The sequence below is a fragment of the Ammospiza caudacuta genome, chromosome 2 (genome assembly GCF_027887145.1).
Source record: "Ammospiza caudacuta isolate bAmmCau1 chromosome 2, bAmmCau1.pri, whole genome shotgun sequence".
NCBI lineage: Eukaryota > Metazoa > Chordata > Aves > Passeriformes > Passerellidae > Ammospiza > Ammospiza caudacuta.
The window spans coordinates 9,488,108-9,512,070 of NC_080594.1; the positions used below are offsets into that span (position 1 = coordinate 9,488,108).

The 23,963-nt window shown below is 38.8% G+C and overlaps 1 protein-coding gene across 1 annotated transcript in view; it reads left to right on the forward strand.

Moving 5' to 3' along the window:
• ROBO1 (roundabout guidance receptor 1) overlaps positions 1–23,963 on the forward strand; it is a 293,397-nt gene that overhangs the window by 264,535 nt on the left and 4,899 nt on the right. The window contains exons 20-26 of the mRNA XM_058800512.1: positions 1,054–1,208; positions 4,614–4,949; positions 7,399–7,506; positions 10,175–10,319; positions 10,615–10,866; positions 14,680–15,089; positions 17,491–17,643. Of these exons, the coding sequence (XP_058656495.1) occupies positions 1,054–1,208; positions 4,614–4,949; positions 7,399–7,506; positions 10,175–10,319; positions 10,615–10,866; positions 14,680–15,089; positions 17,491–17,643 (1,559 nt within the window). The remainder of the gene's footprint in view (positions 1–1,053; positions 1,209–4,613; positions 4,950–7,398; positions 7,507–10,174; positions 10,320–10,614; positions 10,867–14,679; positions 15,090–17,490; positions 17,644–23,963) is intronic.

Sequence of the window (23,963 nt, forward strand, 5' to 3'; positions counted from 1 at the left end):
TTTTATTTTTGAAGATCATCACATCTAATATTATGGAAAATAGTTTCTGCACTATTTCAAATGGAAAGTTGCCTGTTAAATCCCAAGAGAAGGGGGCTGTTTTCATATATGTGTATGTGACAGTAGCTAAAATTATCTATTTTTTAAAAGCACCTTAGTTATCAAAGGCAATTTTAAATTGTGTTGGACTGTAATATGTCCCACTGCATTGTTAGCATGAAAACTCAAGAGCCACCAAGGATTCTACAGAACATTCAACAGAGAGACTTTCACACTCACTACAAAAACTCAGCAACTTGGAAGACTGGGAATGTTGATGACAGGAATACACTTTATTCCAAATGCAGCCAGCATGCAGCATTCATATCTGGATATTTTTCAGGTGGTCAGTATTCCCAAGTACCTCAAACTCTCTTAGGAGCTGAGTGGCTTTCTCATGAACAAGTGTGTGTCACCCCCTCAGCATGTTTAGTGAGATCCAAATGCTTCCAAGCCACAGAGGTTTCTGTTATCTGCTGTTCCCTTTAATGCACCACAGTAGTGCTACCTGATGGTGAGGAGAGTTTGTTCCATAAATAACCAAGAGCTTGGGAATATTCACATTTAAACTTGGTTCTTACTTATGCATATCCATCCTGCTTCCACATGTGAATTTTTTGTTTATTTGACTTGCCAATTTCCTCTTTTTTTTTACCTTGTTTTCTTTAGGAAAGGGTGAAGGGGCAGAAAAATAGAAGTGCAACCCCTTAAGAAAAAAGAAAAATTAAAAAATGAAAGCCAAAGTGACAAATAGATGTAGCACACCAACATATAGTGCAGTCCAGCAAAATGAATTAATGCTGATCTTGACTGCTCACTCCTGAGTGATTTAGCAAGGAACAGATTAGACAGGAGACTTGAAAATACTAAATAATTGAATCAAGCTTTTTTCAGTACTCAAGCCTTTTGATACAGGGTATTATTTTGTAACATCTCACCGTTTGGGAAGAGTGTTGCTGCAATGTGAAAATGCTTTTGTTTAATTTTGGAAATGACCAAGCTTTGTTTTTAAAGGCCTGGACTCCTAAACATCAGTGAACCAGCCACTCAGCCATGGTTAGCAGATACTTGGCCTAACACAGGGAACAATCACAATGACTGCTCCATCAACTGCTGCACCTCGGGCAATGGCAACAGTGATAGCAACCTCACAACGTACAGTCGACCAGGTTAGATTTGTTTCTACCTTGCTAAGGAACCTTCTTTACAGAGTGTGTGCTTCTAATACCTGAGAGAGTGTACAGGTTTGTGTGGGTTTCATTTTCAATGCTTTTTAGAGTTAATATAGTGTCTCCTCTATGTCATGATGGTGCATTTGGTCCCTTTTTGGATCCTTTCTTGGTGCTATTTGGATAGTTGTAGCAGGCTTAAGGACCCCCTTCAAAGATCAATACTGCCAAAATTCACAGTGTACTAATACATTTTGGCTTCTGAATAGAGCAGATAAGGTCGTTTTTGGGTTGTTCTGTACATCCTTGTTGCTTGGATGGAGAAAGACCAAAATGATGCCAATGTGGTTTTCCTTCTGGTTTGGATGTGATGGGAAGCAAGAAATAAAACATTGCAACAAAGTCAGTCTGTTTTGGCACACTCAGAACTTCACTTTGAGTGCCATTCTGAGCAAAATTGGATAGCTGGTGTTCTGTTTAGAGTGTGTGAATTAAGAAGTTAATTTCACGCACTTAAAGCAGTAGAACATTAAAAACATTACATTAAAGAATTAAAACAGTACCAGTTGTTGGATTAAGTGGTAGTTCCTGGGAGCTTGAGCAGGACTCAGAGAGCTCTGGAATAAAACCTCATGAGTTCTGTGGAAGACATTTGAGGAAATACATCTCAGAGTGCTGACTTGAAAATTTTGTTTTAAACAGACCTTAGGTTCCTTTTGGTTTAACCTTGTGTTACTGGTGAAGAATGAAATAAGTCTTTTCCACTACAAGTATCTCTACTGGTTTTTACTGGTTTTTGCTAGTAGCATGTCCCAGCAATCCAGAGGGGGAGTGTGTGGAGTCACACAAGTGCCAAGCAGCATTACCTCCTGTAATTAATGTGAAACCAGCTCAAATGGCTGGTAATTCATGAGTGGCAGTAATGGCAATTCATCTCCTGCAGTAATGCTGTCTGACAGTGACCAGTGCCAGCTGCTTCAGAGCAAGGTGTGAGATCTTGGCATTAGAGACTTGTCTCTCACTCTGGCTGTGGATATCACATCCACCAGTACCTGTATGAAAAGATTTGTGATTCAGGGATAGTCCACCGTGGCAAGGACAGACATAGCATTCTGGTAAATAACAAATTCAGAAAATGAAGAGAAGGCACATTTTTTATGGTTGCAACCTCTTATAATATCTTGTATTGAACTACAGTGGATTCTCCCTCATTTGAACCTTCATATTAAGCTTGGTTCTGTCACAAAGTGTTTCCCTCCTTTCAAATAGAACTTCAGGGCTTGTGGGTGTCACAGTGTGCTCAGAGTGATCTCTTCTTTCCTGGAAATTCTGCCAAATGTTCTTAATTCTGTCATCGTGGGCTGGTTTATGCTCTGAAGCAGCAGCAGTGGATATCCCCTCAGTAGCTGTGAATATGCAAAATAGCTGCATTTTCAATTACTTTTAAGTATAGCACTGTCTTCCAAGTCTACAGAACGGGAACCAATTGTTCCAAAAGTAGATGCCATAAAAATCTAACTAGATAAATCTTCTGTTATATAGGTAAGCCAATTTTAAGTACTTGTTATAAGGAATTCTAATGTGTCTATGTAAAAAATGTACCTACTGCATATACTGTATTCATTATATTGCCTCACACACAAATCAGATGTAGCTGCAAATGAAAGGAAGTAAAAACATATGTTCTAAATGACTCTGCAAGGGTATTGCAACAAAGCCAGAGGTATCGGGAGAGAAGAATATACTGTATATACTATTGCCCAGTATAATACAATAGACTTGGAAAGGAAGAAAGACTAGTATGCAGTAGGTGAGAGAAATGAAACATTTAAACTCTAGAAATCAAGAAGTTGAAGACTGTGAAGCAATAAATAACAGAGGCAGTAAAAACACCTCACATAAGAAGGAAAAATATATCAAACAGTAAAGCCTTCAAAAAAACCCACAGGCTGGGGGGCATGAAATGTGCAGTGATAAGTTCTATGTGGCACGTTCAGATATTGTTCCTTAGTCACTGAAAATGTGGATTGGTGGTTTTCTTACACAAGCATTATTTTATTCCCCTTTCTCGGGTAATATATCTCTAAAATATGTATGTGTTAGGGAATGTTTTTGAAATTGAAAATCCTCTATGTTTGCTAGTTGTTTCATTCAGAGTAATGGTAAAATCTTGAATTCTGTGTGTAGTTTGACTTGCCATCCTCTCCAGTAAATTCATTGTGGATACAGGTAATGGACTTCGAGTTTTGAATCAAATTCATTAGCATAAATACCACTTCTCTTAAAAGAGGAAAACTATATTCCTGGTGAGCGTTATGTAATTACTGATGCATTAACCAACTGGAAAATGAGAATTTTTGCTTAAGGATCATTGAATGCTGGTTCCACTAAGCCTTCTAACTGCTGACCCACAGACTACTTTACTTCATTCAGTAATCTCCCAGTGGACTGGATGTGGAGAGGAAAAAAATGTGTGGGCTTCGTGTCACACAGTGGGAAGAGAACATGGCAAGGCAGGGACACTGTTTCATGCAGTGGCCAGAGCATCAGCACATGCCAATTTACTGTCTGCAATAAGTGGTGGGCTCAGGATGTCAGAAGAATGAATTCATGCTGTTTATATGAAATATCTTTAGCATACAAGACAATGTATTACTGTGCTATTACATATTTTACAATATCCAAAGCAACTGAAAATCAGCAAAAATTCCAGATTGCTTTTCTGCCTTTTTTGTTTCAAATTAAAATATAAGATTGTACAAGCAAACAATGATCAAATAAAGACTTGATACTGGGTACAGAGTTACCTTTTACATTGTACTTGTTTTTCTTTAATTCTCTTAAACTGTTGTTTTTCTTTAATTCTCTTACATGTAATAATTTCTAAGTGTGTTTCATGAAAACCTATTGTATGTCTATTTCTTACAACAAATACAAGAGTGTATAGATACTGTTTAGGTGACATGAGTTAAAGGTCTTTTTTAGTTACTCCTGCTGTTAACTTTTGGTTGAATTTCCTTTGCAATACAAGTGATTTTAATCACAATTACTAATTGAATATATACACTGCTATGAGAATAATGTCTAAAACCATGAATGATTATATGGCCACAATGGAAAAGCCCAGCAAGGTAAGTAGATATAATTGTAGATATTGTAGATATAATTCAGCAGGTCTGAATTTACAGTGAATCAGAACAGTGAACCCTCCTTTTGGAGCAGTAGTGTATAAGGTAAATAATATTCTGTAAATTATTACATAGTTAATGGCAGTATCTCTGCCTCAGTGTGTCTGCTACATGGGTTCAAGCCATGCAGTTGTGCAGTGAGGAAATGTTAGAGGGGGTTTCATGGTGGTGTGGGCGAACAGAATGACCTTTTCTCTTTTCTCTCCTCTGTGGTTAGCCGATTGTATAGCAAATTACAACAATCAGCTGGACAACAAGCAGACAAACCTGATGTTGCCTGAGCCAACTGTGTATGGGGACGTGGACCTCAGCAACAAAATCAATGAGATGAAAACCTTCAATAGCCCCAATCTAAAGGACGGAAGATTTGTCAGCCAGCCTGGGCAGCCCACTCCTTATGCCACCACTCAGCTCATCCAGTCCAGTATCAGCAATAATGTTAACAGTGGCAGCGGGGACACCAATGAGAAACACTGGAAACCCTCTGTTCAGCAAAAGCAAGAGGCTCCACCCATACAGTACAACATTATGGAGCAAAACAAATTAAACAAAGGTGAAGAGCTTTTAGCTTGTTTCTCCTCTTTAGGCGTCAGAGGAGTTTTGACCTTCTGGTTCTGGGAGTCTAAAGCTTTCAGGTTCAGCAATTACAGGCTTCTGCAGTGCTTTTAGGCTTCTGCCTCTTTAGATTCAGAAATACACCGTTTGCAGTGTCAGAAAGTTAATTAGCACCACGATAACCTTTCTGATATTGAATTTATTGTGAAAAATAACAAGCTGTGTCTTTAGAAAAGAGTTAAATAAAATACATTTCCTGTGGATATGAGATTAATTTAAATTTAATAGTAGTTAAGGGATTGGTTAGGAAAGAGGCCAGATATTTTATTCATAAGCCAGATGCATGGTAGTCACATTATATTCTACCTTAAATTTTAAATAGGTCAACCTACTCTTCCCAGTTGTGGATGGAGACTCATTAAATCTACATGCTCATGTAAACGAATGAAATTTTGCATATCAAACTCTGTAAAATTGTATTGTGTTGTACACTGGGGGCACGAATGGAGTGCTCCAATTCATTTTAGACTTGTTCCTAGCAAGCCTTCAGTTCTGATATTGAGAGGCAACGCTGCCGCACACAATTTTGGAAACTAAATTCCTGTGTTACCCTGACTGAAGTCTGTGGATCCAGAAGCTAAAAATAAATTTATTTCAGTGCTAATGGGAAATATCAGAATGTGCTTTTGAGGCCTTGAAGGCATGTTTCTTTAATATACTGTGTGGGAACTGGAAGAAATAGGTATGTGATTTCTTCTTTCTAGTCCTCCAGGCTACCATGCAACCTCTCTTAATAACCTGATTTGCAAAAAAGTATCCCTAGGAGTTGGACCCATTCTAACTTGGAACTTTTTGCAAGGCTGTAACTGAAGTGATCACATAGTGATAAGTGATCCAGTAAAAAGAGACATTTCATTACAAGAATGTTGATTTCTCTACTGGACCCATCTACTCACAGAGGAGTTCAAAGGGCAGTATAAAATGTCACACCTTCCCTTGACATAAACATGCCAAAAGAAAATTCAAGGGTTTTGGCTCCTTACTAGAGGGTGGAAGCTGTATTTTTTGTAATTGTTCTCTTTCATGAACTGTGTATTACGTACCTCTTTGGGAATTAAAACATGTTTGGTTTTTATGTGCTGGAAGATACTGCATCTTTCAAATTGTGTATATTACAGCTGCATATTCTCTAGCATACTGCAGTGTGGAAAGGCCCCCTTAAAGCATTGTCTGCTGACAGTCATATATACATATTTCAGAGTGTTGATTTACTGTTTATCCTCTGTGTAAACATATGCGGTATGCAGGGCTTCAGCGTGGTCTGTGGAATGCAGCTAGGCTTAGAAACTATTACAGAATACACTCTGGTGTGAAATTTATCATTTTGCTCTTTTTCCTATGCTTACATTATCACAAACGTTTCTGCAGCAGATGGGAACTGAATTCTTAGTTTTGTTTATTTTTGTTTTGATTTGCTATTTTATGAGTTGATAGTCTGATCTTGGTTTTCTCATTTCCTAAGTCAAAGCCATCTTGCTGCTGATTATACCTATAGCTTTTGTGATGGGAAGTAACTGTTTTGATGAGTTACATGCTGTGCTTCATTGTCACTACTTTATGTCCAGTGGTTCTGTTTATGACGCAGTTTTATTTGCTGTATGAAGAGTAACCTACCTCCTTTCTGTTCTCTGTAAATTGTAATTGCTTTTTAGCACAAAGGTATTGTTCTGCCAGATGAACATTTTACTTCTGATGAAGTTTTACAGATCTGGTTGCCAGATCTAGATTTAAAAGTAATAAGTGTATACCAAGTGCTTTGGGACTGGAGAGCAAAGTTATGGTAACAGCCATTAGCAAAAAAGGCCCTGCCTGTAGAACCTGCATGATCCAGTGTAAATAAAAATATCCTTGGAGCCAGCAGACCTGAAACAAAGACTCCTTCTGTTGTAAGCCAAATTCAGTTGGAGCTGCATTGTTGCTTCAGCAGATCATTCAGCCCTTGTCATACAGAGCTGGCTCATGTGGGCGTGTCACCTTTGAAATACCAAAAGTAGTCACTGCAGTCCATTGGTTGCTCTGCATGCATAAATTAGGCAGAGACCGTCATTCAAGATGACAGTATTTGTGTGCAAGATGCTCACAGACAGACAAATAGATAGATTCATTGAGACTTGATGGTTGCAGAGGCTTTGTGGAAGCCTTGTGCACAGAATCCATTTTACTCCATTTTAGCTGTGCAGCTACTAAATTCCCATGATTTCCCCTAAGCCTACAATAAGAGGCAAGATAAAAATAAAACACGATTGCAGGATGATTTTTTTCCTTCAAAAAATGAATTTGTTTCTAGTTCACTACTTAAAGCAGATCTTACTTTGTGTTATAAAGCAAGTATGTAAAAGTAGAGGTGTTCCTGAAGGGCAGCATTAACCATACCATTAAACTTGCAGATTACCGAGTAAATGACAACATTGCTCCAACTATTCCCTACAACCAGTCTTATGACCAGAATACAGGTGGATCCTACAACAGCTCAGACAGAGGCAGCAGTACATCTGGTGAGTACCTGCAGTGTTTTCCAAGCCTCAGGCTTTGTGGTGTCTGGATGCTGTAGCTGTGGTTAGCAATATTTGCTGGGCTTAGAGAAGGAGTTATGGGGAGGAATGCATGGACAGTAGATGTTGAAAAGCACAAAAACTGTCCCAGTAAGTGCCTGTATTTCTGTTACATCCTGAGGATTGCTTAGTGTCATCCAAATGTCAGTTAAGTAACTGATTTTTTGAAATTGTGAAAGTCATGAACTCAAAAAGTGGTTGGATTTCCTGACACTGATGGTGTACTGGGTAATGTTGTGTTTTCCAGATGGGCAAGTCATAGCAATTTCTTTCCAACTGTCACCAAAAAAAAATAAAAAAGGAAAAAAGGATTTTAATCTAAGTGTTACCTTCCTTGTACTTTAGTGACTTTTTTTGTCATCTCTTGGGTCTACTTACCCAATTCATGAACCTGCTCAAGATACACAGTAGTTGAGTGATACCAAACAGAACTCTGCTTTAAGAAGTTTTTCATTTTGTAAATTAAACCCATGTATTTCATTGAGTAAAAAAGCATTCAGGCATGCATGAAATTTTTGTAGGTTTCAGTCACTATATGTCAAAATTATTTATGTACATCATTTAGATATAGATGGTAGATAATTAAATTTCGTTTCTCATTAACATCTCCTATACAAACAATCTAAAAATCCTTTGTAAAAATCTTGAAACAAAACAACTTTTTGTGCAGTCTGTACTTTGGGACCACAGAATATGTTTTAGTTCAAAAGTTATGTTTTATCACTGTGGTATAACCTTTTCACTTCCAGGCTTGATTTCTGGTAGAGCTATATGAGCTAAACCAGAGACTACACACATGCTTGGTTTGGGGCTTTACTGTGAGTGTAGTAGTTAGGCTGTGTTTATTTACATCAAATCAATTTCAGGGTGAGTTATAGCCACAGCCACGAGGGCCTTGAACTTTACATCTACTACTCAAGATGCAGACTTTTCCATTCTGTTCTGCTGTTTTCTTTGCTAGTACAGTTGCCTTAATCCCAACCTGTGCTTTGTCCTGGCTGATTCTAACTAAGGCACAGCAGAGACATAAATATGTTGATGAGCCCTGCTGTGCCTCTGGATGATCTGAATTCTCAGTGGCTGGGAGGAGATAAGTACAGCTCCCAATTCTCCCAGCTGCTCAGCTGTGTTGTCCTGGAAGACAGCCTTTTGCCCATTCCCAGGTCTAGAGGATCAGGATGTGGTGCTGAGCCCGTGCTCAGTGATGTTAAGACTTGAAATTCAGCGTGAAACATCTCAGGGGTATGAACCATGCAAATTAAAAATGAGAGGGTGTTGTTCTCCATGCTGATACCTATTAGGGTTATTCATAACTCTTAACAATTTATAGTCCTATGCCAAGGACTCTAGCAGGAATGAAGCAAGCTGACCAAAGTAATAAATTAATTGTGTTGAACTGTGTATATATCATGGTGCTTAGGATACAGAATGCAGGTCGCCTTGGGATAGTTAGTGTCTTCCTTGTTCATACTAAGATACCACAAAAACAATTTAACATAGCTAAAACATGTGTATCTGGCAGCTCATGTGAGATGATAATTATCAGAACTATTTTCAGTAAGAGTGGAAAATCTGAGACAGCAGAAGTGAAAAAAAAAACCTTCCTAAATCTCTCTGCAGTATATTTAAATCATGTATATAATACTTTACTGTGAAAATATAAAATCATGCCTCAGTTTAAGAGAGAAATGTGAATGATTCCAAAACACTCAAAATCACAGTGACTTTATCTACATAAAAGGAGTTTATCTGTAAGAAAGATGTAACAATAGCAAAGAAGGATTAAAATGTATAGATACCAAGGAACAATGGTTGAGCCAGTTCTCATTTTAGCCATGTCCAAACTTAAAATTTGCTGCCACCTGAATAATTGGTCTTATTCACAGTTGTTTGAACTGTTAAAGCTGCATTGCTTTATTATGAGCTGTAATTTTCCAGTAATAGTAGTTGAAAACATTGGTGAAATACTTCATCGATCTTTATTTTTTCTTCTGTTATTTTAGTTCTTCCAGCAATTATTTTCAACTGGACCTGCCATTTAGACTAAAAGTAGTAATTTCATTGTGCCTAAAATGTTTCAGTGGACAAGTACAAATTACCGATATTTAGTGACTTAATGCAACAGTAGAACTTTAATGGATCATATCTGTATCATATTGTATTTTAGGTTCTAGCAATTAAATAGGATAAAGGCACTTCAGAAAATATGTCTACAGCTCATATGTTTTCGATTATAATCTTTAATGTAATTAACAGAAGTAGGAAGCTCACTCTTAATGACATTGCGTGTAAAATTCATTTATGGTTTTATCGCATTTTGACTGTTTATTTAAAAAATGAAAGTTTTGTATCCCATGTGTCTTTTCCATGCTATGTAAAGTTCCTGCTTAAATTCAAGCTTTTAAATATGTAGATCAGCTCTACAAAGAGGCTACAAGCACAAACCAGTGTAAAAAGAAGGAATGCCAATTTGCTCAAAACTGAACAAAACAGTAAATTCTCAAAGAATGCAAGAGCATCTGGGAAGGAACTGAAGTTGTTTTGCTTTTCATAGCTAGTGGTGAGGAGAGACTTCAAAGCATTACAAATACGTGCTGCTTTTTATTCCCAGGGAGTCAAGGGCACAAGAAGGGTGCTCGGACCCCAAAGGCTCCCAAGCAAGCTGGCATGAACTGGGCAGATCTTCTCCCACCCCCTCCAGCACATCCTCCTCCCCACAGCAACAGTGAAGATTACAGCCTTTCAGTGGATGAAGGGTAAGATTGTGCACCTCCTAGTTTAATCACCAGTTAATTGAAGTGTGATTTGCCCTACAAGCTGGCAGCGAGACCTTCCTCCAGCACTGCTCTGGTGCTGCTAGTCAAGCTGTAGCATGGCAATTTGCAGAGCACTTAGTGACAGTGGTGTGCACCCACTCAGCACATCCTTACTGAGCTGTTCTCAAGGGCACAGAGAGCAGTGCTTTGTTTCTGAGCTATTAATACATGTATCACATATGCTAATTACACAGTACAAATTTAAGTCCTTATTTTCTTAAAAAATTAATTTTAGCTATGACCAGGAAATTCCTTGTCCCGTGCCACCTGCAAGGATGTATCTGCAGCAGGATGAGCTAGAGGAAGAGGAAGAAGATGAGCGGGGTCCTACTCCACCTGTGCGAGGAGCAGCTTCCTCTCCAGCCGCTGTCTCCTATAGCCACCAGTCAACTGCCACCCTCACCCCCTCTCCCCAGGAAGAGCTCCAGCCCATGTTACAGGACTGTCAGGAGGATCTGGGACACACACAACACCAACCTGACCGGAGGTGTGTGAATGCAAATGTAGCCAGAGAGATGTGACAAGAGGCATCCGAGCCCCACTGAAAATTCCCGGTGAATTTAGAGAGGCCAACAATTTCCCCGTTACTCTGTTGCTATTTAACTTCTAATCCAGGATGCTAGAACTATTTTAACCTAAGAAATAAGTAATTAAGTTGCTTTGTTATTCTACCATGGGAAGAAATGCAGTATATCACTTTAGGGTACCTACGATGCTGACATAAGTTAAATTCACAGTCATCAGGTTGTTAAAGTGGTATCGTTAGCACAGCTTACCATATAATTACAGTTCCATTGTTTCCAATAGATTTACTGCATTATTACCATAAAATAGCATGCATTATTTCACAGTAACTGTGCAATTAACTTGTCACCAATATGTATGAATATATATAAATATATAATTTATATAACCTATAGATTTTCCTCCTCTCGTAAATCCTAATGCAGGAAATTACTGCTTGCAAAATTTTCTTAACATTTCCATCTAACCTTATTTAAAGGAATGACCAACATTAATAAAGACAGATATTTGCTACAGGGAAATTTTGTTTCTTCTCTGAGTTGCTTTTACAACTGTTTTGCATATAAACTCTCACAGCTTCTCTCCCATAAAACAGTGAATTCTGAATGAGCCCTTTTATGTATGATGCTTACATCTCTTGGCTTTTGTTAAGAAGGCACAGCTTTTCCATCCCAAGTGATGGGCTTTTATTATCTTTTTCCTCCAGTGGTTTGCACATATTGTTTATTGCCACAAATATATAAACTTACAGGCAGCATTCTATGTGGAATTTCTATTTTTAGCAAAATGTAAGCCTCTTAAAATGAAATTTATATGATTTTTCTGATTAGACTGTAGAGCTTTGATTTTTCAACATAAGTTACTGAATATTTATAGATGTGTTTTCCAAAATGTTATTTAAAAGTTAGGTCATCTTTCTGGTTCCCATTTTGTAAGTAGGAAGCAGTTATACATATTTTTTATAGGGGTCTATATCTGCTTTTGCTTTAGCTCCCCCTACTTGATCTGCCTTGATTTGTTTCCTTTACTCTTTATGGTTAACACTTGTACTGTGTATCTTTTCATCCTTTCCTCTTCCTTATCTTCCTGAGTCTTTAAAATCACTCTTTCCATTATGGGATGGCAAATTTCCTGTAGTTTCCATTGACCCTGGTGCGCTGGTCCACAGAAGTGTTCATTTTAATCACTTAAATTTTCTGGGTTGAGAGGTAAAGCTAGGTGGACACAAATGAAAAGGGGAAAAGCTACGTGACCAATAGTCATGAGTGACATTCCAGAATCTCTGTGATTTTCTGGAGATTGGGAGATATGTCCTGACATACAGAATGGAGTAGACACAGGAGCAGATGGGCACAAATGTGGATAACCAGCCAGCAGCTGTCTAGAAAGTAGAAATTTTGTTCAACACAAAAACTCCTGGCTGGTCACCATCAATGCCATCAAAACTTAGTGGCAGGGGAAGCTGGAAGGATGCTCCAATTTAGGCTCCTAGGGCATACCACTTCCTCTTTTCGTGGACTGAAAAAATAAAATTTGTATTTATTTTGTCCCTCCTACAATGGCTAAATCTAGCTTTGCTGAAAATCTTAGAATTTGTTAGTGCCTAATTTTGTCTTTTCCATCTTACTTTTTCAAACGTTTCTTTTTTCTTTTTGCTGCATCCATCTCATCAGTTAAAGTAGTCATATAATTCTATTTATTTGATTTGTAAGGCTTGGCTGGCTACCTGTTCCATCTGCTGGTGTTGATACAACCCAGGGCTGCTGTTGAGGAATTGGGTGTCCTGTGCTCAGCAGCTGTAACCCATTCTAGAAGGGTGGGGTCCTGTTTGAATGTGGTGTGGCAATACTTTAAAATTAACAATACATTCCACATGGTGCCCTTCCACATTGATTTTGGGTGTTTTGTAAACAGTGTATAGTGAAATGTTAAATGGTGTGTAATGAAAATAATGCCTGAAACGCTGTTTGTCATAATTTTATTAGCTTTACTCATAGTTCTGCTGGGTGTTATTTACTATGGTAGTCAGAACCAGGCCTCTAGAATAGGATTCTGGTTGTGAGAGTGAGTATTTCTCTGTCTAGTGAGCTTGCTGGAAATATAGCAAACTGAAATACAAACCTGTGGTCTGGAATAGTCAAAAAGCAAGGAAAAAATCTAAAGATTTAGTGGCATAGGAGGTAGTATCATGTTGAACCCAGAGCTGAGATAGGAGACAATGTCACTGTGAAAGCGAGAACCTGCATCAGATAAAGGGAAAGAAGAATTGTTAATTCTGTGTGCCCGTGAACCAGCTGCTCTCAATTAGCCTATCCCTAAAGCTTGGCAGCTAAACTACATTTTCAAGAACCCTAACATATTTTGTAACCAGTTGCCTGTCTTCTAAAACCAAAACCTAGAGAACAGACAAATATATCACAAGGACATTTGTCACAAGAGCTTTAAATTCAGGCTGTAAGACTTTATTGGGCAAGGTCTCTAGACAAAGCAGGTACAGATTACAGGCAGCAACAGCTTCTGGGATTTGGGGGTGCTGTTATAAAATTATTATTGGATATTTATCCCTATTTTTCATTCTGTTCAGTACTTAATGCAGCAAGTGAGAAACAGTAATGATGTAGTCCAGGGAGGATCCAGTTGTCTCTTCCCATGGAGTCATAGGTCTTTCCATGCTAACATTTCTTTCCAAAATTAACATGCATTCCCATTTATTAAAATAAAAAAATGAATAAATATATTTTAAAAACCAACCAAAAATTGCATGTCACCAATACAAAAGAGTTGATTTAACCATGAGAGTCACCATTTCTCAATGAGATAATAAGAGGGCAAAATTGACAAAGGAAGATTAAATTTTTTTCAAAGCGGGCTGCAGTAGAAATTCCTGTTGAGCACAGCCAGCAGAGAATGGGAGAGGCATTACTGCAGAAACTGTGTTTTCCTGCCAGACAAAGGGCACTTAAAGAGTGTGTCTGTGTCCCCATGAAGAACTGTTGACAATGTTGCTACCTGGAACCTCTGAGTGAAGTATTAACTAATCTTGAACATTAATCTGATATCTTATACTTTGCCTCCTTAAGCTGGAGATACCATTACTGACAAATCAAGATCAAAATTAGTTTACCTATACATCTGTATGCACATTGCTACACCTAAGGCCTAGAAGTAACAGTGTGGTAGAAAATACTTTTATTTCATCACCTAGATCAATTAAAAAAAAATAATGAAGTTGAAGTCTCTCTTTCCATATCTTTCTGAATCACCAGAAGGTGGGTGGAGGGAAGATAATGTTAATGGAGCAATCTATTTGGATAGATGCATCTGTTGGCATCGATAGTTTCAAGCTATATGCTTAAAGTTATTTCAAGCTATATGTTTACTGTTATTTCTTTTGCTTATACTCTCAAGGGTGCACAAATAATTTTTTAAATAGCCACATGATCTGTAACCAATTTTTTGGTTACCATTTTCTTTGCTTAGCTCTACGTGTATTATTTAGGGAAAATGAATGGCTTTATCATAAAAGTCAGTGATAAAAGAACTGTATTTAAAAATCAGGTTTCTTTGTGATAGATTTCAAGCTATATAGCTGGCAGTTCTGATTTACAGCAAAAGTATAAAAAACCAAACCTGAGCATTTCAGATATAAATTAGGTGGATTTAAAAAGGCCAGCCAAGCTTGCTGGGAAATAAAAAAACTGTTTTCATCAATCTGCTGTTTTCTCTGACTTTGTTACATGATTTCAGTTCTTCTCACCCTTGTGTTTTTATGCAGACGTCAACCTGTGAGTCCTCCACCCCCTCCAAGGCCCATCTCCCCACCTCACACCTACGGATACATCTCAGGGCCCTTGGTCTCCGACATGGACACGGACGCTCCGGAAGAGGAGGAGGACGAGGCGGATATCGAGGTGGCCAAGATGCAGAACAGGAGGCTCCTGCTGCGTGGCCTGGAGCAGACCCCTGCCTCCAGCGTCGGGGATCTGGAGAGCTCCGTGACGGGCTCCATGATCAATGGCTGGGGCTCGGCCTCCGAGGAGGACAACATCTCCAGCGGCCGCTCCAGCGTCAGCTCCTCCGACGGCTCCTTCTTCACCGACGCCGACTTTGCACAGGCCGTGGCGGCGGCCGCCGAGTACGCCGGGCTCAAAGTGGCCCGGAGGCAAATGCACGAGGCAGCAGGAGGTGGGTGATCCTCTGCTCCATGGCAGTGTTGGGGTTTCCAGCTGGTCAGAGTGACCCTGAGAAAAGTTACAAAGTCTTTTTTCCCAGCCCGGCACTTGAAGGAGTCAGAGCTCTTCATTTCTCAGTCTCAAGAGGAGAGACTGAGGTATGAAGAGCCCTGGCTTCTTCTTGTTTATTGTTTCTTATCTATAAAATTCTTTCTCTTGTCCTGCCAAGGTCTGCTCAGCAGGACAGTCCAAGGTGCTCTCTCTGCCCTCGGGGCAGTGTTTAATCTTTATATTAAAAACTACTTGTCCAATATTTACAATTACTTTCCAATACCTATCACCTATGTTAGACAGTGAGCTTCTACTCTAAACCAATCCAAAAGTGCCACCATCACAGCAGAAGGTGGAGGCCAAGAAGAAGAAGGAGAAAGGCTGGACATGCCCAGATCCCTCCATCTTGCCCCCTGAACCTCAATTCTAAAAAACCCCAAAATCTACTTTTTCACCTCAGGTTAAATTCACTATCGTTCTACTTAATTTGTCGTGGCTTGCAGATCTTCATCTAAGGTAACTTGCTCCACAGGTCATAATCAAAACCACAGGCATTTTGGGCTCTGTGCCAGGGTCTCTGGGACCCCTGGCAGGGGTCTTGGCTGCTCAGGACAGCCAGAGGGATGTCCTGGATCCTGACATAGGAGAACCAAAAAGCCACAGCGGAATGAACCTGTCCATAGGCGCTTTCTGAACTCTTCTTCTTGGGATGTTTACAGGTCAGGAAGAGGCAGGACAGGAGTTTTGGTGAAACAGTTAAAATAAATTGCTGCTCTACAGTGTTTTTCATAAGTAGCTCGTAGTTCTTTGGTCTCACTGGTCACAGACAAACACCAGCCCTGCTTGTGGATTTGTACTCAGAACTAAATGAGAGAGGGGAAAATAAAGGATTATAGAAGTCTATCTTTTCCCAGTATAAGGCTCCCTGAGTTTTCAGTTACTCAGAAGAGTGTTTCAGCCACAAGAGAAGAAGATTTAATCCCTCTCTCTTGAAGTGTCCAAATAAATAGTAAACCTTTAGATTCATATTTTCCCTGTTTTTTTTTTTTTTCTTTAGGAATTCTGTTCAGGCTTTTACTGCTTTATTATTGGGATGAGCTGGCTTTGTGTTGGTTTCATATTTTGATAGCTGTTATTGCTATCAAAATATGAATTGCATTTTAAATTATAGAGTATGCATATGCAGCAGGGCCTTATGCATATGTTTGCGTTTTCACTTTTCCTTTCTCCTGAAATACCACTGAACATATCAAACATGTTTTTTGAAATACTGTATTTTTACAACATACTGGATACTAGTAACACTGGATATATACAGATATACTGGATATATACAGTAGCCTTACTAGGCAAAGTGGATATTGTTACAGTTCATCTAAAGAGTACAGCAGGCTGGCATCCTGGTTTCAGGCAGTTCCATGAATGTTTTGACAATCAATCCCGTTAAACTGCCAGACCTCAGAAGAGGTACTCTGTCACAACTGTGTCCACCCTGACTCCACAGATTTTCAACCTTCCTCCCACTTCAGATATCCTCTCCCAGTTAGCAGTCCTTTGTTTCATTTCAACACAGCTGTTCATCATGAAGAGTGAGAGGGGAGGTAATTTAGTAATTCTGGATGAAATCCTGACCGATTGAAGTAGGTGGCAAAACTCCCATTCGTACCCACGGGGCCAGGATTTTATCCCTTTTGTACAAATAAATTCCTATAAATATGTGTAGAGGCTTACATGTTTAGAAAAGGTCTTTTTACATACGTTTGCTAATATTTTTGCAACAGTTAAGTTCATGTTATGCAATGATTTATATATATTGGTATTGTGTGTGCCTGACTGCATGTCCTAAAAACACGACACTTCTTATCTGCAAATAATCTGTGATAAAATGCCAGCCATCCAGCCTCAATGCATTCCTGAAAATTCACTCAAAGTGGCAGAGGAGACTTCTGTACCTGAGACCTGCTGGTCACTTGCTCTGTTTATGGCAGGGGTGACCTTGTGTGGCCCAAGCTAGGGGAGGGGCAACCTGAAAGGGAAATGTTCTGCTCTTTCCAGAAACTGGCTGAGTGGGAATCCTGCTTGTGCTTGCCTGCTGATGGATTTCGTGCTCCTGGGGCAGGAGCTACCAGCTACCAAGCAGCTGGATAATTTCTGTGCATCCAAGCCAGCCTGCCTAATGATAGGATAGCAAATGCTCCGATTTAGTTACAGCTCATTCTAAAACTGGATGAGCTTTACTATTGTTCCAGCAGTGTATTTTTAGGTTTTGTACAGCTAGAGCATTCTAATGTGAAAAGAGAAAGTATGAAAGGTCTTATTTTAGGTGAGAAGAATAATGGCTATTGTTCTATCACCATTTCCAGGCCGTAGACATTTTCATGCATCGCACTGTCCCAGACCCACCAGCCCTGTATCCACCGACAGCAACATGAGTGCTGTTGTAATACAGAAGGTCCGACCTGCCAAAAAGCAAAAACACCAGCCAGGACATCTGCGCAGAGAAGTCTACACAGATGGTGAGTCCACTGAAACGGGTGAAAGCCTCAGTGAACCTTTCTAAATGTGCGTGCGCGTGAAATTTTTCCGCAGACATAACGCCGCGTTTCAGAATTCAGTGATTTGTGTTTCCTGTTGCTAAACAAGCTGAACAGTTTAATCATTTTAAATGCCAGAGTTTCTTAATACTTTACATTGATGCTGCCACTCCAGAGCCTTGCACCTGTTTTCTATAGTGTCCTAATCGGCTAATTACCGTCATTAGTTAAGAGCCCAGATAGCTTAAATAGTACAGTCATTGAGAATAATGCTTGGTTAGGATTAAAGTCTTCATTCACGTGACTGGCTATTAAAACCTTCAGAAAGTGCCTTTTCCTGAAAAAAAGCAATTCACTGTTCAAATGGTGGGCAGCACAAATTCAGTGAATTGTAATCCTGGCCACAGCATTGTTGCAAGCGGTTACTTTGTGAGTGAAAGCAAAATCTAATCATCTTCTCTCGTGCCTTCACACACAATATCAACTCTTGCTGAAAAGGTAGTGCTTGTATTCTCTTGGGGGTGTAGGATGATAATGCAAACATTGTGATGTTGTCTAGAGAGAGCCTTTAATGAAAATGCCTCAGGTGGTGCAGCTTTTATTAAAGCACTGCCTTCCAGTTGTATGAAACAATCCGTGGGCTTTGTTGGAAATTCATGTAAGATAAATTCCCCAAGACTTAACCCATCTTGTCAAGTTTGCAGAATTTGCTAACAGGGGGAGATGTGGGGGAAGGGGAGGGGAGGGAAGGGAAAAGGAGAGAAGGGCAGAGCTCCCCACCTCCTGCTTCTCTCCAACAACAATCTGATTAGGACTTTCATTACCAGCCTGAATTTTTTCAAAGAGGGGCATCATTTGCCATTATCATATGAAAGGCTAATATTATAGATCCTTATCCAGGGTTACAAGAAGGGAGTTTTGAACCACTTCTCCCTGTGATTCCTGCCACTTGACGAAAAAATTTAATACAAAGCTCAAAGCACGATGAGCAGAAGTAATTTAGCGATGAGTGGTTGTCCGTGCTATTATCTGTACTTTATTGGGAGCATTTTCTCTCAGTAGCATCTATCTGATATTAGGCTGCGTTAAATGCTGGCATGACACAGTGCACCTGGGCCTCTTGGATTGTGCCCAGGCCCCTTCTGTCAGCCAAACTGAGCTGTTGGAATATTATCTGATTTCAAGAGGTTATTACAGTGCTTTTGTGCATGTTTGCTTCTGTGAAAGGACAACACAAGGTGTAAATCCCAAAACTGTACCAGAAACGTTACGTTTATAAGGCTCCTGTAATGGCATTTCACTGGATTTTTATTGACATTTTATCAGCTTTTATTCTCTTGAAGAGAATGCTCTTAACTGAAATAATTGGCAAAGCATCAAGCCTCAATACAAACACAATAGTTAGGACATCAGAAATAAATAAATAAAGGTGTTTTATGTGGCCATTTGCTTCTAACACAGGGATAAATAAGAGGTGGGCCTGTATTTGATGACAGGTTTTTTGTGAAAGTAGTTATACAGATTTAAATCATAGAACCATTGTCATTAGATGTTGCAATATAAATTTGACAATCATGATCAATATTTGTTTTGTGTTATGTAGCACCTGCTTACTTCAGCATATTTTCTAATTAGGTAAGAATTTCCACTAACCTTTTTATAGTGCAATACAATGTGGTCATTCAGGGAATAGCAAATTATGGCTTTAATTCCTGCAGATCTAATAAAATCCAGTCCAAAGGTTGAAGGACATTTTTGGTTTAGATATTTTTTTAATTATTAGTTTTTTCCCCTCAATCTATTTGCATAAGTATATTTGGAACCTTACTGTACATTCTAACCATTCACTTTAATAGCCTCATCTAGTATATTGCGACCCTCTAGAATTAGCTATAAAGTAACAATACTGTAATTGTTTTCCTTAGGTGGAGAAAAGTATGGATGCATGAATGAAACATTTAAGCATAGATATACTTAGGTTTTTATACTGGCTTGATGACTATTATTTATATTTTTTTTTATAGAGGAGTACCTGATACAGAGTGGCTTTTTTCCTCATAATGAGTAAACATATATGTGTTTGTAGTAGTTGGGAAATAAAAAGCAGAAGTATTCAATAAATAGTGAAAAGAGAAAAATATTTTCCTTCATTACTTTCTCAGGCTCTTAAATGGAATTTTAAAGAATTGCATAGAAAGAACTTTTTACTGTTCCCAAATTACCTGAATTAGTACTTGCTAGTACTTCTATGAAATTCAAGAGTAATGAAGAATTTAAATGATTAGTTGACAGGAAAAATATATAAGTAAATTAAAGATTTTCATGAATAGTTGAAAATGCCAGGAGTATTATCAGCAGCAATACATATAAATCTTTCAAAATTCTCTTTTTTTACTATCATCATACAGGGAAATCTGTGAAAGAGATTGGCCTTTCTGAAGGTGTGTTTGTTACTAATGTAGCAATAAAAGGCCTACTACTACCTATTTTTAAATAAGAGTGCTCTCTGATCTACTCCGCACAGTCCAAGTAGTAACAATTTTCTATTTTCTGTGAGCAATAGTTCAAGTCAGTTGCTACTTTATGTGGGATGGGATTTCAAGTCTCTTGTTTTGTTCCTTGACAGTCATCCAGGCAGTGAAATGTTCTTCATATTTGTTGCTAAAAATCTTTGCACAGTAGGTGGTAAGGATTAAAATGTATGAATTTTTAATTGCTCTTCATCTAGCCTTTTAGGAGGGTTTACTAAGAATGCATTACAAGAACCAACTAGCAGATGTACCCTCCTTCTCAACCTTGACTGACCTACTTACATATTTAATTTAGAAAACCAAACTTTAAAAGGCCATGTTTGTCTTTTCTAAAAATATATATGGGAGACTCTCCTCTGAACTGTCTTGAATTGATTTATCAGTTGTTACAAACCCTAGAATTGTAAGCATTTAGATAAAAAGGATAAAAGTACTTCGCCATTGTTCTGATTCAGTAGGTCTTTCAGTAAAAATTATGCCTTTCACAGTTCACATGAGATTTTAAATCCTGATTCTTCTTTAAATCTCTGAGTGAGGAAAAAATACTAAACAGTTTTGCAACTAACTGGCTGAGACTGTAACTGAATTATTTAGCTGTGTTGCCAATGACATGATGTCAGGGCAGCTGAATTTCTCACAAAAGGCAGTTGAACATCTGCCAAATATTTCTTGAATTTTCACTTGGAAATGTTAAGCCTTTATGCATGCCAACACCATTTGTACTTTTTGTCTCCCACTGCCTGTGCAGTACAAAACAATCTACTCCGTATGAAGCAAATTTTAGCAAGGTACAAAAAAAGTAGGAATGCAATTCTTACTCTGCTAAAAATCAGGTTGTTACTGAATTATAATAATTTTCAGATGCTTGTCCTCTTCTCAGTCCTTACTTCTGACCCCATTATATTTTTTAAATACAGAATTTTTTACTTGAGGGAAGTTATGTGGAGTGAAAATTGTTTTGATAATTATGCAAATGTACATAGAAAAAAAAAGGCAACAGTTTTCATACATCATACTGGGCTTTGCTGTAGTAATTTGTCCATTCAGTTATTGTGTACAGTGTGAGCCATGTTTCTTGAGAGACAAAGCTTGAAAACAACTCCACTACATGAATAATAGCTCAGATTATGATGTGTCTGGAAATCTTAAATGCTAGCTAAGGCTTTGTCAGGAACAAGACTGAGTTTTGCCTGCCAGCATGAACATAAAATAGACTAAAAATTCACTGTGTATCTTGCAGAATGATAGAATGGCCTAGGTTGGAAGGAACCTCAAAGGTTATGTGGTTCTAAACTCTGCCATGGCCAGGGACACCTTAGACCAGGTTGCTCAGAGCCCCATACAGCCTTGCCTTGACCACTTCCAGGGGCCTTCTTCAGTATTGCATCAAATCTGTAACTGCTGTTTTCTTCAGGGTATGACTGAAAAAATCTGCAGCCTGATGGAGTTTAAAAGAGAGAGTTGCCTAATGAAGCCTAATTCCCTCATTGGTCACTACTTACAATTCATCTTCTTGTGCTTATTTGTGGCGTCTCCACTTTAGTGTTAAATAAATTTAGCAGATTATTTTTCCTCAACACTGTTTAGCTTATGCCTTGGTTCCTGTGTGTGTTCTCATTTAGAAAATTATCCTCTCCCCTTTCAAAAGACACCTATGGAAGATTTCTCCTGTAGGAGAAACCTTTCTCCTGAGCTATGAAATGGCATCCGTTAATTGTTTGAGTTACATGGGAAGCTGGATAACAGTGATACATAGACATGAATGAAACATGTGAGCACAGCTGACCTTTAACAAATACTTCTGAGTTCTTTCCATTGGTTTGATGTTGCTTTGTGATTTATTTTTATTCCTTACAATGGAAGCTTCCATTTTGCTTTTAATAAGAAGTGTGCCAGTTTGTACTCGAGGAGGTAGATTGAATCTGGATTTTCTCTGTGATCTGAGCTGTTAAAATAAATACCACAGGGGTGTAATAGTGTTGACCTCTGAAAGGGATTTTTTTTCCCTCTGTTAAGGATTCTTCTCAGTCAGAAGCACTGTGTTATAATGAAGATTTTTATAGTTTCCCTGCAGGTTGCAAAAATGTTCTTGAAAGCAAATATCACTTTTCTTTATTTATTACTGTACCTACCATAGAGCTGCTGCCAGTTTATGAAATATTTTATATCAGTACATCTTCCCTTTCCATAGTAAAGATTCAACACCACTTTGTTCCTTGTCCTGTGTAGCTGTAGAGGATTCTTGAACAAAGTAGTTTGTTCCGAGCTCTATTTCACAGGCTACAGGAATGTTCCTTCCCTTCATATTTGTTCAGCCATGGCACATCTGCTGGACACGGGCTCCAAGGGAGGCTGAAAAGGCTCATGTTGGATATCTACACTCCCTTTACATCAGCAGGTTCCAGAGAAGGGCTGTTCAGTGCTTTATTGAAGAGAAAGTGAGTGGAGCATGCAAGACACAAGACATTGCATTGTCCTGGTTTCAGCTGGGGTAGAGTTAATTTCTTCTCAGCAGCTGTTACAGGGCTTTGTTTTGGATCAGAATAAGAATGGTGTTGATGATGTTTTTTTATTAAGGTGTGTTTATCCTAAGTCAACAACTTTTTTTTTTTAATCTTATCTTATGCACTGCCAAGTGAGGAGGTGCACAGAAGAAACTGGGAGGGAGCATAGCTGGGACAGGTGACCCAAACTGACCCAAGGGATGTTCCACACCATGGAATGTTGTGTCCAGTATATAAACTGGGGATTTACTCAGAGGGGTTCAGGAAGAGGGGTCTGGCATTCATTGGTCAGTGGATGGTGACCAAATTGGGTGACCACTGGGTGGTGAGCAATTGCATTGTGCATCACTTTTTTTTCCCCTCATTGTTATCATTATTGTTATTGTTTACCATTATTGTATTATTTTCCTTTTCAATTATTAAACTATTCTTAGCTCAACAAACAACTTTTATTTTGATTGTCCTCCCCATTCCACTGGGATGAGAGAGGTGAAAGGTTGAGCAAGTTGCTGAGAGGAATTTCATCTCCAGCTGGGCTTAAAACCATGACAGTCCTTTTTAGTGCCCAGCAGGCACCCCACAGGGTTGAGATAAGGACAAATCTGACCAGAGTTAAAAGAAAAGCACTGGTTGCAAAAGTCTACACTTCTGAGTTTGAGTATCTTCATTTTGAGTCTGTGTGTCCTCTTCTGAGGGAAGATCTACTGTGAGAAGAAAGTTTTCCTCAGGAAGGAAAGAATTGTTGGAATCTCCACAGGCTAATTTGGAGTTTGTCTTATTTTTTAATTCAAGTTCTGTAATTGCTAACAGTAATTGCTGTAAGTGTTCTGTGAGGGGTGGGGTCCATCTTCAGCCTTGCTTTGGAAGAATAGTTCTTGTGCTCAATAAGCTTTAGTCTGGATTGACATGGATTTATGCAGTGGGCTTTCGAGGAACAAATTACACACAGCTGAGGTCTTAGGCAGACTTCACATGATTGCTGATTTGTAAGAGGTTATATACTTACATATACTTCGTCAGAATAACACTTTCTGCAACAGGTATTAACTCTTAAGATCCCATGGGTGTGGATCTTTGTGATTCAGAAATTCAAATTTGCATCTACAGAGCTGGGCAGCCCAGTGAAAGTAGTTTGGTTTGGACCTCACCTGCCACCAAAGAGCATTTTTGGACATTTTTAGAAGAGGGAGTCTGAGTGCTACTCTGGTGGCTGGAATTACAGACTTCCACTGCTGAGGCTGTGTACTGAACAGAGGGTACCTCTCCA